Here is a 13498-nt window from a genome sequence, read left to right as displayed (position 1 = left end):
TTTTTGGGGTGCTTGGGTGACTCGGGCTCAGGTCATGATCCCAGGGTCATGGGATCAAGCCCCAGAATGGATCCCAAAATTCTCTCTCTCTCCCTCTACCCCTGTCCCCTGCTTGCGTTCTTTCTCTAAAAATAATAATAATAATAATAATAATAATAATACACAGATTTTTTAAGTAAGAGTTACACATATGCAGTCTTAGTCACCTAATATTTTAGGCAAATGAAATGAGGCAGAAGAAATGTGTATGATAAGTTTGTAGTTGATACAACTTCTAAGTTGTGATAAAACATATTAAATTTTCCAGGGTTACACATTGACTCACTAAAGTGTATAGTGTATTTATTTACGAATAAATTGATCTTTCTCATATACCTCCAGCTTTTGGTTAGCAAGGAAACCTAATATTTAATTATATTAACATAGCAAATTTAATCCATACAATACTTTGAACAGTTAATGTGAGTCCATGTTCAATATTATTTACACAGTTATTAAGTTAAATACTCAACTGTCAGATTTCTGGCCATCCCTTCTCCTTCTCACCAAGAGAGCATTTGGTGGAGAAGCATGTGTGTGTGTTTTATGAGATATCTTTATGAGAGTGATAGTGTCCTCAGATCATGAAGATACTTCCTCCATCCTTGCTCATCTTGGCTATGGAATGGTGGTTCCGGGCAACTTTGGACATGTAGCCTATGAGATGTAGATGTCCAGGATACGAGCATTTCTCAACATTAGCTGCCAAACCATGCAGCTGGTCAATTTATGATCCTTTTTCTGTCTCAGTTTGATCAGAGCCAAATAACCTTCTATGATGGTTTAGCCTCATCTTTGTTCTCACTGGAGCTGAATAATCCCCCTAAATTCTAGGTCCCACACAATCCACCAGTATAGTTCACCTTATAGCTCTTGGCTACTAGAACAATCTGTCTCTGCCATGGTTATAAAACAACTGTATCTGTCAGCCTCCCCAGCCAGGTTCTCAACTAGCATACAAGTTCCTCCATCAAGAACAGGTAAGAAATTTGATCCAGATGAGAAATTTTCTCCATCAGGAGCAGATAAGTAGTCCATTAATCCTATTTAGGGATTGATATTAATTCAAGAGAGTTGTATTTTGATTTTCCTCTGCCCCATCTTGTTATATCCCTGAGTTCGTTACAATGTGGCCATTTCCAAAGTTCAAACAGAAGATAGGAGCAAAAGCCACCCTATTTTCACTGTTCTCTCAGCATAGTTGAAAAAAAAAAATTTTTTTAATTAAAAAAAAAGAAAAAGAAAAAGAAAAAGAAAGCCTTCCCTTCAGATCTCAAACCAAGGGAAATTTTAAATGAACTGTCTCATAACATATCTCTCCTAATTCTTTCTCCCTTCTTTCCATCATAATTCTTGGGGACCAGAGGCTGCTGCACTGGCTAGCCATCTTTCCTGCCTGTTTGTGATGGACATCTCTTCAATCACCTTGGTCATAAAGGGGTGGTAGTGCTGGGCATGAAACAAATTTGCAAAACATTCTTACTACACAAAATTTGGATTTAATGATTATTTTATTGTCATATATATCCTATTTTACAGGTCAGGGACTGAATATTCACTCATTCTTTCACTCTAATAATGTTAAATCCACCTGTACTGCCCACTGCCAGACCTTGGATGCCCAGTTTGATGGGAAGAAGACTCTGCACAGAGAGCTGGAAGAGTGAAAAGCATTTTAACATCTTTTAAGGATTACCACCAGTGCAAAGACAAAATGAAACCTACATTTTTAGGGGTGCCTGAGTGGCTCAGTCAGTTAAGCATCCAACTCTTGATTTCAGCTCAGGTCATGGTCTCATGGTTCATGAGATGGAGCCCTGTGTAGGTCTCTGTGCTGACAGTGTGGAGCCTGCTTGGGATTTTCTCTCCCTCTCTCTCTACCCCTCCTCAAAATAAATAAATAAACATTTAAAAACGCCACATTTTTTTAAAAAAGACCGATATTTCATATAGCGTTCAACAAATGTAGACTCCAAATAATGATAGAATTTTCTCAGGAATTATCAAAGATTTTTGTCCTAATAATCCTATATGGACCGTTAATTAAGAAAATTTACAAAGGAAAACCTGTGCTTATTTTGCAGGGAAACAGAGAAGAAGGATACACAGATCCTGCAATGGCTGCTCAGGATGCAATGGTAACTAGAACCAGATCTCAAAATGACTATGGAAAACCTTTGTTAAAATGTCTGAGGTGGTTGTGGTGCTATTTCCTAGCTGTATGTTTCAGGTCCTGTGGGAAGCCTGTCAACAGAAGACAGGGGAACACAAAACCATGCTGCAAATGATCCTGTGCAACAAAAGTTATCAACAACTATGGCTGGGTAATTGTTAATCAAGTTCCTTTTCAGCTACTTAACTGACTGTGTAATAAAAAGCAAGTTGTTAACTGGCAGAAAGAAAAGGGAAATGTTTCATATAGCTATGACAAAAGTGCTTATTTTGAATTATGTTTATACAGATCTGTCTCATCTAATGACATTACTAAGGAATTAAGTTCTCTTATAATTTTATTTTTTCTAATAACTGAATTATATAATCTTTAAGTACTGAATCTTTTAAAATAATCTCTGTTTTTGATGGAGAATTTACTCAAATATATTAGCTATTTCCTATTAGGCATTTTATGTGTTGTCCTGGAGAGACTATAGTGAACATAGTTTAGTGCATTACAAGTCAAGGAGATTATTATTAATGTCATGATCTATGCAAAGCTGCCATATGGGTCTTAAAGGTGCATTAATATTAGCTGGCACTTTATTTGACTTCTATACCTTTCTGTTCCTTTTATTTAGTAATTTGTTTCTACTTGTATAAAACACTCTGAAAATTTGTAAAAGACAGCCTACTCCCACTCAACCTGCACCTTTATATTTTATTTACTTTCACTATTTATAGCAATCTAATCAATATGTATGTTGTAAATTTATAATATGTATAAACTCTCCTTTGAATTTTATCAATTTGTTGAAGTTTTCCAGGAATTTCAAAATATTTCTGGGCAAGACCTAGTAGATGCCATTAATGAATGTTATGATGGATACTTCCAAGAGTTGCTAGTTGCAATTGGTAAGTAATAATTTATTTGGTGTACAGCAGACCTTTTATCCCAGAATAAATGCTAATTAGCTCTGATTGAATTAAAGATGCATGAATATGCTCTTCATTGAGTCACTTTCCCCTGAATTTAATTATTTAGTAAGGATGTTAATTCCATACAGGAAAGGTACATTAGCTATTGACGCAATGCACTAACATGGCAAGTTGATAACTTAATGAACTAATACCCTTCCCTAGTAACTGGTTCAACTTTCATACTAGGAAACACCGAATTCTCAGATATTCTCTCAGGTAATTGGGATCTCACACCTTTCAATTCATTACTGACTTCCATTCCCTTTTTAAGGAGCAGATAAATCCTAGCAATATGGCTTTCTTTTTTCCAAGAGGAAAATAATTTTTTGTCACTGTCTCTAATATTTTGCCTTTAGGGGTAAGTTCTACCATAAAAAAAAAAAAAAAGATTTACCAAGTTGTTACTTAGTAGTGACTTCTGCAGGCTATTGTGAGAGAGACATACCTCCAGCTCTTTCCAAAGAAAAGATATCTTCCCACAGAGAGGTAAACAGTAGTAGCTGTTCCTAACAACTACTATTAAATTACCCATGTTGTACCTTGTGCTGTGCTGTGACTTGACAACACACATTGCAGGACCTACAAATGGAGGGTGTTTGTAAAATATCCTCATAAAGAACACATCAAGTAATCACTTGTATTTGTTGAATAAATGGACAGTCTGATTTTCCATTCCTAGAACGGCACAGATATTCATGGGCATTGAAGATGATAGGTAACAGAATGTGTATAGCTTAGCTTGGAAAGGAGTTTGAAGCTAGGGTTCCATGAAAAGACTTGGTGGGTTCTATGAAATCCTTGAAATAGTATACAATATATGAATATTTGTATGTGTTTCTGGGGATAGGGTGCTTTTATTTTGGCTAAGTCTCAACATAATTTAATTACCGTGTATCTTATTACAATTCATGGAACAAACAAGGCCCAAGGACGTTAGTATGGTCTCAAAGTCTGCCAACTAATGAGCAACAAAGTTATGACTAGGACTTCATGTCATCTGAGTTTCAGGATAGCTCTTTTTCCACTGTAGACCACACCACAAACACAGCAGTGAGTGAGAAGAAATACTGGACATGAGAAATACCAGAAAACAATGTAACTGATTCATTCATTTATTCAATAAACATTTACTGAGTTATCTACCACTCTGGCCATTGATTTAGGCACTGCAAATGGAACAGTGAAATAACAAAAGCCACAACAAAAGTCCCTGTCTTTAAAGTGCCCACATTCTAGCAGTGACTCGGGAGTGCTAGGAGGTTCACAGTTATAAATAAAGGTAAAAGATGAAGGCATGGTCTCACAACCTAAAATTAGCGTTTGAATTATAGAGAAAACACTGTTGTGATTATCTTATTTTGCCTAAAAGTTAAAGCCTCACATACGCTACTTATTCATTAATTTATTCACTTATTCAAATAGACATTATTGACTGTCAATGATCATCAACTGACTTCTATCAAGGACAATTGTTCACTAGGCTCTTGGTAGTTCTAATGCCATAATGCTTTGATTAGATGACTCCTAACACTGGTATAGGTCCCTTATGGCCCATACAGTTTTTCTTTAAGAGACTTCAGGCCTACTCACAGGTCTACCAAGGATTAAAAATAGTGTTTGGGAAGGGGCACCTGGGTAGCTCAGTTGGTTCAGCATCCCACTCTTGATTTCAGTGCAGATCATGATCTCAAGGTCGTGAGATTGAACCCTGCATTAGGCTCTGTGCTAACAGTGCAGAGCCTGCTTGGAATTCTCTCTCTCCCTCTCTCCCTGCCCCTCCCCTGCTCACTCTCTCCTCTGTCTCTCTCTCTCTCTCTCTCTCTCTCTCTCTATCTCAAAACAAATAAATAAACATTTAAAAAAAATAGTGTTTGGGAAAATGAGCCAACTGCACATTGAATTATACAATAATAAAAATCTGTAATAGTGATCTATTTAATCTTCAAATAAAGAGCACACATTTTTCTTCTCTAGGCTATGCAAAGGAACTACAGATCTTCAAGAGGTAGAGATAGACTAAATGAAAATCTGAATGAATCATTATAATATTGTTGGTTTGTATTTTTCTATGTGTTATGGTTTTACCAGTATTCTAAATGTGGAAATTTTACTGCAACGTACAATGAGGGATCCCACAGAGAATTCAAAAAGTATCACTCTTCCAGGATTTTAACAGAAAAAAAAAGAAGTATTCTCATTGTTTCCCAAATTCTGAAGAAAATACATATTGTCACTCTCAAACTTTCTTTTTTTCTCTCTGATTTTTTCTAGTTCTATGTGTTCGAGACAAACCATCCTACTTTGCTTATAGGCTATATAATGCAATCCATGTAAGTATGACCCATGTATTTTTAAAAATTTCTCCAGAAACCATGTTTACCTTCTCAAATCACTAACTAAAGCACATGGGGGAGATAGGCCCCAAGGAGTCATACTTCTCAGGTAACTCAATTTGTATAGAAAGCAGAGCATTATATCTTCGGTGGGTCTCATTCTGGTGTATAATACATTTTTTCACTTGAGCATTTCTTGTTTGAAATGAATATATTTGCATACAGGTTCAAAAATAGAATTCAGTGTTTTAATAAAACACAAAATAATGTTAGTAATTATTTTTAAACATAAAGTGCTATCTTAAAAAACACTTAAAAAGAGACGGCTAGACAATAATAAACTCTAAATCTATTTTATAATTAAATGAGAATGGTTTTCATAGTTTAGTGTGATAGTCAATCACACATCTTCTGGTGCATTTGTTTTTAAAGAAACAAACACTTAAATGCATGAGACAATGCACACTTTATTCATAACGTGTGTGACCCATATTTTGAAAAAGAAAAGTTCTGATACGAATCATTGCATATATATCATGGCTTCAAAAATTCAGTGAAAATTATTTTTTAAGTCAGTAATACAACAATTTTAATAGTGTTTTATCACCAAAGTAATTTTTACAGACAAGTTCATTAAAAGTAGCTAGCATGTTGGGATAATATAATATTCAAGGATATTTCTATTATATATCTTGTGTAAAGAGTATTTTTTATTTACGTACAAGAACCTATGTATCCTCAGAACACAGAAGGAAGATTAATGTTCACGGCCTTCCCCTATTTTATTCTGTTTCCAAGCAGAAAAAGTTTATTTGATTTTTAAAAAATTAAATAATGTATCGGGCAATGCTATTGAACAATTTCAATAGTGTCCTTCCCCAAAACCAGAATGAAGTTTCACTTGTGAATGACCATGGGAAAAGAAGCACAATTACTCTGATTCCAAATTTGCCCAAGAAGAGGGCTACTTATTCTCATAATGAATAAAAATCCTATTCCTTCTGTGTGTCTTTCAATGCAAAAATAAAGATATGTGTACTCACAACTGGTTTGGCGGTAAAGAAGAAGATTGTATATTCAAATAATTGAGTTGTTGATATATGATAACCTCGAGTGTAAAATATTGGCCAAAGCTGTTTATACTACTGTTAATCAAAGAACATCTACAGAGATTTTTCTCCAGTACACTCTAATGAATGATATACAACTGAAATATGGAAACTTGGGTAAAATCACTTAATTGAATCACATCAAATTATGAAAATTTATTCGGCAGGTCTATTCCCAAAACATTCAGACATTAAAAATTTTATTATGCTCAAAAAAATTATGCTCACTGGCCACTGGATGTCCCCATTACTCCATTTGAAAAGACAAATCGAAATTGGTTTGTCAAGCAATATTCCTTCTGGAGCTAGTATACAGAAGTTGATTTTTGTATTTTTCAGTATTTGAGTTAAATTCGGCAAATATTTCAAATATCTGGTATTTTTATTTTTACGATTTTTAATAATAGACTATAAAATAAAGATGCAACTGCTGTCTTACTCAGAACATACCAATGATGAACATACCAATGTTCATCTAACAGAATTCAAAACCCACCTGCCTCCCTGGCCTAGAAGAATTTTTACCTAGAAAGAGTACATGATCAGATTTGCATTTCATAATGCGGTGTGAGGGAGACAGTGTAAAAGTTGGCTGTTAAAGAAAGGAACTATTGCAGAATCAGGGTGAAATGATAAGGGCCAGCATCAAGGGAGTGGCAATGGAAATAGAAATCACAAGGCATTTAAGAAGCAAAATAGAAAGGGGTCCCAAGATGGTGATGTAGGAAGACCCTGAACTCACCTCCTCCCACCAACACACCAAATCTACACCTACACAGAGAGCAGTTCCTCTTGAAGAACTGAAAGCTGAACAGCTTCTGCACAACAAACGATAATGTTTCTCACAACATAGAGAAAGATGGGAGAGTTGGAAACATAGTAATCCTGACACAAAGACCTTAGTAGGAAGGGAAATCACTGAGGGGCCCATGCACAGACTGACCTGCCCTCGGCACAGTGAAGAAACAGCAGTTTAAAGGGCAACTAGACTATAAGTAAAGGAAATTCATCCATTAACCTTAAAGTAGTCACCAAATAGGCAAGGAACTGCTGGAACTTTCTCCAGGGTCAGAGGTGTGAACGAGCACCAGGTTTCATCTTCCCCCTCCACCTTGACAACAGAGACATGAACAGGGTGCAGGTGCTCTACCCAGCCTGCTAGAGCTGCCCAGCATGCCTTGGGCCTCTCACCCACACACCAGCTCCAGCAGTCCCACTGGAAGCAACATACAGATGGCCACCAGGCACATGAAAAGGTGCTCAGTATTACTAATCATTAGGGAAATGCAAATCAAAATCACAGGAGATATCACCTCACACCTGTCAAAAGACAAAAAATAACAAGTGATTGGCAAGGATGTAAAGAAAAGAGAATCCTCATACGCTGTTGGTAGGAATGTATATTGGCGCGGCCAATGTGGAAAATAGTACGGAGTTTCCTCAAAAAATTAAAAATAGAACTACTATACAATCTAGCGATTCCATTTCTTAGTATTTATTCAAAAGCAAACAAAAACACCAATTTGAAGAGATATATGCACCCCTATGTTCATTGTAATATTATGTACAATAGCCAAGAAACAACCTATGTGTCCATCAATAAAGAATGTGTCACACACACACACACACACACACACACACTGGAATATTACTCAGCCATAAAAAAAAATGAAATCTTGCCATTTGCAACAACATGGGTGGACCTAGAGGGTATTATGCTAAATAAGTCAGACAGAGAAAGACAAATACCATATTATTTCATTTATGTGTAGAATCTAAAAAACAAGACAAATGAATAAACAAAACAGAAACAGACAGGTACAGGAAACAAACTTGGTCACAGAAGGAGGGGGGTGGGGGAATAGGCAAAAGAGCTGAAGAGGATTAAGAGACACAAACTTCCAGTTATAAGATAAATAAATCATGGTGATGTAACACACAGCATAGGGAATATAGTCAGTAATATTGTAATAACTATATGGCAAAAAACTGTATGGTAAAAAATTAGATTTGGGGGATCATCTTGTAATGTATAAAATACTGAATCACTATGATGTACATCTGGAACCTATAGGCAATAGTATGTCAAGTATACCTCAACAAAATAAATTAGTAAAGCAAATGAAAGAAGTGTTCGAGGATCACAGGAGGAATAAATAGTCACAGAAAAGAGGATGAGTCTATATTAGACAGATTAACTTTTACCATTTTCTAATTTTTTCCCTCCTTTTCTCTATCTTCTAGGACTTTGGTTTCCATAATAAAACCGTAATCAGGATTCTAATTGCCAGAAGTGAAATAGACCTGATGACCATCAGGAAACGATACAAAGAGAGATACGGAAAATCCCTATTTCATGACATTAAGGTAAATCTACACATGATTTATTTTGACCCATATTTTGTCCCTTTTGAAACTGAAATAAGAGCTTTAATATAAACAACTTCATTAGAATCTAAAAATTTAATAAGGCACATGGGTGGATCAGTTGGTTAAGTGTCTGATTTCAGCCCAGGTCATGATCTCATGGTTCCGGAGTTCGAGCCCTACATAGGGCTCTCTGCCATCAGCACAGAGCCTGCTTTAGATCTTCTGTCTCCCTCTCTTTCTGCCCCTTCCCCCACTTGCACTTCTCTCTAAAAAATAAATAAATATTAAAAAAAATAATAATAAAATAAAAATTTAACTATTCTAACAAAGATAATCTACTTTTGTACATCAGACAGCCTTTAGTACACCAACAGTTGCTGAATGAGAAAATCCTTTTACCTCAGTAACAGAATTTATTTCTCTTTGATGTGTTTTGAACAAAAATTGTTGATAGAGTCATGTAAAATATTCATCCCTACTTGTGTAATTGTGCTTTATCAGTTAAGTTTTGAAGCATGATCAGTATCAGGAAAAATACATTTTACAAAAAGACCACACTAATTGTGAAGAGGTTTCTTAGGTCAATTCAGCTCTCTTCCCATATTGTTATAGAAGGCAGGGCAGACAGTCCAATCCCATAAACTGGTAATTTGGAGGAATTTAATGTTGATAGTAACATAAAATTCTTTGTGTACACACCCATCTCTTTACCCCTTAAGGGGCAAAGCAGCAATGATTCAGAAGCGAACAAGTCCATTTCTTCATCCTGATATGTCTAAACTTTAGTCTGGATTTTGATAAAACCTAGCAAAGAATTATTAGACTATATAGGGCTCTAGATAGGTACTTTGGGGCACCCAATCTGCAATTCAAGTGTCTGACTCCTCTTTCAAAAACTTATAAAGAATTTGAGGATGGCACCAGGAGAGCATTAAACCAGGCACAGGGCCCTGAGCATGTATCTTCACTTCTGCTTTGCACACAGCTAGATGTTGTTACTTATACAAATTGTTTTACACTGAAATGTTCAATTGCATAAAATAGCTTTTTAGTTTATTAAAAGAGTGATCCAGAAGCAACATAACAGCCCAAGGACCAAAGGACCACAAAAACCCAGATGGCCCTCTAGGCCTTTTGTGGCCAAATTGGTTTCCAAATGGAGGACTTGATGCAACAGTTAAGAGGAATTTTATTCCTTGGTTCTGATAAAACTCTCCTTGCCCCTACCTTCAATATCCTAAACTTTGAGAACTGCCTGTCCTAATACATTTTCTAAACAAATAAACTACTGCAATTAGCCACAGCCACCTCAAAGTCTACTGTTATTTACATATAATTAATGTAACACTACTACGTGCACTTAAAGCAGTGAATTATTATTACATGACTTTGTGTGAGAGAATGTTAATATGATAGTTGATTTTTAACTTAGTTTTTATGATTCCATTTATTTATTGCTATTATTGTTTTGAAACACTTAGAAACTATAGAAGACCATAAAAAGAAGATAAAAATTGCCTTATTCTCTACCACAGATAACCAGTAATGAAATGTTGTAGGTTCTGTCTTTTTAAAAATATATGTAAAAATTAATATGCTTTACTACATAAAGGAATACTTTCATTGAATTATGGTATCCCACTGTATAAGTTATAAAATACATAAACTACCCCACATTATTAAATATTGCTTTTTACTTTTTCACTATCATACATAAAGTTGTCTATATTTTTGAATGTAAATTTTTGTGTTCATCAATAATTAATCATTATTTCCTTAGAATATATTTCTTGAAGTGGAATTACTGCATTAATGAGTATAAACATTTTTAAGTCTTTGGAAACATATTGCCAGTTTACCCTCCAAGACTCTAAACTGATTTATAACAATAATATTAGGACACCTCTTCCTAAAGTTGAGGAGATTTAATTCTACTGTAAGTTATTCTTTTTATAAATACACATCAGGGTTAAATCAACTTTATAGAAACCTTGTTCTATTGCCTATAACCATGGTATTATTTTTCGATAACTTCCACTGGGAATAGTTCTCAGGACATATTAAATCTTTAGATGAAAAAAGACAACAATTTTGGAAACACTAATGGCCCATGGATCTTTCTGACTATAGTTCAGAGGACTGACGCTTCTTTTTTAGAAATACTAAGACATTTTCTTTCAAATACATTGTTTGTTTGTTTTCAGAACTTTGCTTCAGGGCATTATGAGAAAGCTCTGCTCGCCATCTGTGCTGGTGATGCTGAAGATTACTAAATCAAGAGATGGATTTGCAGGACTGCACACTCCTCTCTACAGACTTGTCAAAATATAGAGTTTGTGATAAATTTGTATTGTTAGAAGCATTGTAGCAAAACTGTAGAATCATATTTTCTCTGCTATCTTTAAAATCATTCTGAGCCAAAGAAGAATCTATTGATAAAAGTATAGGAGGCTAGATTTGTACTTATTATCCAAATCAGTGATTTATTAAATTGTGTATAATGGAATAATAAAAATTTTTTTCGTTGAAATATATTTTATTTAAATGTGAACTTTCAATTCCCTAGAGCAAGAGTCTGCTTACAACTGTCCTTTAGCATTCTTAGGGAAAAGAAAACACAGTGTGTGGCCATCCCCCTCAGAGAAATTTTCAAGACTTCTGTACAAATGCAATAAACCCAGAGTAAACATCTAAAGCTGCCTTTATGTAAAAGAAAATGAAGATATGAAACAGCAAAATGCAACCCGATAGATGTTTGTCAGGCTTAGATACATAAGAGACTTGGATGTAAATTGGGTGTATGCTTGTATGTGTGTGTGAGTACGTGTGTTTCTGTGTATTTGACAATCATTCTGGTACAGGCAGTTTAGCTAATTTTTTTTAATATTAGTCCCTAAGAAACCTATTATTTGCCCATGCAACATCAGAAAAGCCATTGCTCATTGTTTTTATCATCCCTTCTTCACATCTGCACCAAAGTCATTTGGAAGTTATGTGCTTTGTACCATCAGTAAAGCCTGGCCTCTCATGTGTCTGAAAACTCAGTAAATTAGGAGCAGCAAAGGAGAAATACTCACTGAGATCACATCTGGGAGAGAATCTAGATTGATGCCACAATATAGCCAAGAATAAAAGCAGAAACAGAGATGGGTGAGTCCATAACGGAGGGCTCCCATTATACACAACAGAAAACACAAATCCAAGATCACAGGAAGCTGCAGTTAATGAAGTCAAACAAGGAGAATGAGGACACATGCAGTAAATCTAGATGAACTGGTGAAATTGATAGGAGTGCTTTACTCCACATGGAATTTGTTTTGCAATACCCTGTAACCCAGTTCCTATATATCTGTCTCTACCAGTCTCAGGAGAAATGAAAAATGTTCTCAGAACCTGTTTTCTTACAAGCAAAATGATATAGGACGTTTAGAACCCAGTAACTGGGCACAACATAAAACATTTAAGAATAATTAGACTTCTGAAACCATTTTCAAGATTTAAACTTACTGCTACGGTGTATGACGTTATATCATTTTAAATTGGCTTTGATTTTTATCTTTAAAAAATATCATTAACATTTCCATCAAAGGTAGTCATTGTTTGAGACATTTAGTATAGCTATTCTTCCAGATAAAATGTTTTTCACATACAATTTTTAATAAGAAAAATGTTAGAATTCTTACTGAGAATTTAGATATTTAAATACAAATTTTCCTTGCTAGGATAGATTTCTGTAATTAGTTCAATAAATTGTGGAATTTACACTTCAGCTAGGTAATACCTTTTATTTCTCTAGTACAGCATTGTGTTGCCAAATCAAATACAAATCTAGACTTAGATAGGGAGGGATTTTATCAAAAGGACTAGTGCAATAATTGGAAAGAGGAGCTGCAGTAGCGAAAGAGACTGCAATAGAGAGAATGCTCTGACCACGAGATTTACAGGAGTCTCAAGGGTAGCCAGAAAAAGGATTTTTAATTTCTAAGGGTGAATAAACAAGGCTAGAAAGAATCAGGTATGGGGGGATGGGATGAATTTGTGGTGTGGCTGGACAATTCATCTGGGAATGTCTTTGGTAACATTGCCCGTCATTGATCTGAGATTAGACAGTTGATTTGGAACAGTGAATGCTTCCAGTAAATTTTCAACAGGAGACAAAGGGCGGATTAAAGTCGGGGACCTGTGGGAAGGCAGAAACCTGAGTAAAGTTTAGTCAAGTTAGTATGTATCTTGTCCAGATTGGTCAGTAGAGGAAAACAGTTCAGTTAACCATTTATGAGGCAAGGAAAGGAATTTGATGGGTGGGTGGGTGGGTGTAGGATTGTTATAGGTAAACAGGAGGTCATCTGTAAGTCTTAGCTAAGTGGGATGAGGAAGAATGGTTCTATTAGAAAGCCATTTTCTGAAACTCAAAATGGTGGTAAAATTTCTTGACCATCTCTGTTTTCCAGCATCCCAGTACTTAGGTAAAGATTAACATTGCCAATGTCTTTTTTGTCTTGATTGCTACAC

The 13498-nt window shown here is 35.3% G+C and overlaps 1 protein-coding gene across 1 annotated transcript in view; it reads left to right on the top strand.

Annotated features, from left to right (window-relative positions):
* ANXA10 (annexin A10) overlaps positions 1-11520 on the top strand; it is a 98620-nt gene extending 87100 nt beyond the window's left edge. Inside the window, exons 7-12 of the mRNA XM_019441049.2 lie at positions 2124-2177; positions 2270-2363; positions 3013-3108; positions 5446-5504; positions 8861-8983; positions 11191-11520. Coding sequence (XP_019296594.1) covers positions 2124-2177; positions 2270-2363; positions 3013-3108; positions 5446-5504; positions 8861-8983; positions 11191-11259 — 495 coding nt within the window. The 3' untranslated portion in view covers positions 11260-11520. The remainder of the gene's footprint in view (positions 1-2123; positions 2178-2269; positions 2364-3012; positions 3109-5445; positions 5505-8860; positions 8984-11190) is intronic.
* Positions 11521-13498: the final 1978 nt, after the last annotated feature.

This window comes from Panthera pardus, unplaced genomic scaffold (assembly GCF_024362965.1).
Source record: "Panthera pardus isolate Hobbes unplaced genomic scaffold, ASM2436296v1 HiC_scaffold_13, whole genome shotgun sequence".
NCBI lineage: Eukaryota > Metazoa > Chordata > Mammalia > Carnivora > Felidae > Panthera > Panthera pardus.
Note: the sequence above shows the minus strand (reverse complement) of the source record. Positions and strands in the feature narration are given on the sequence as shown.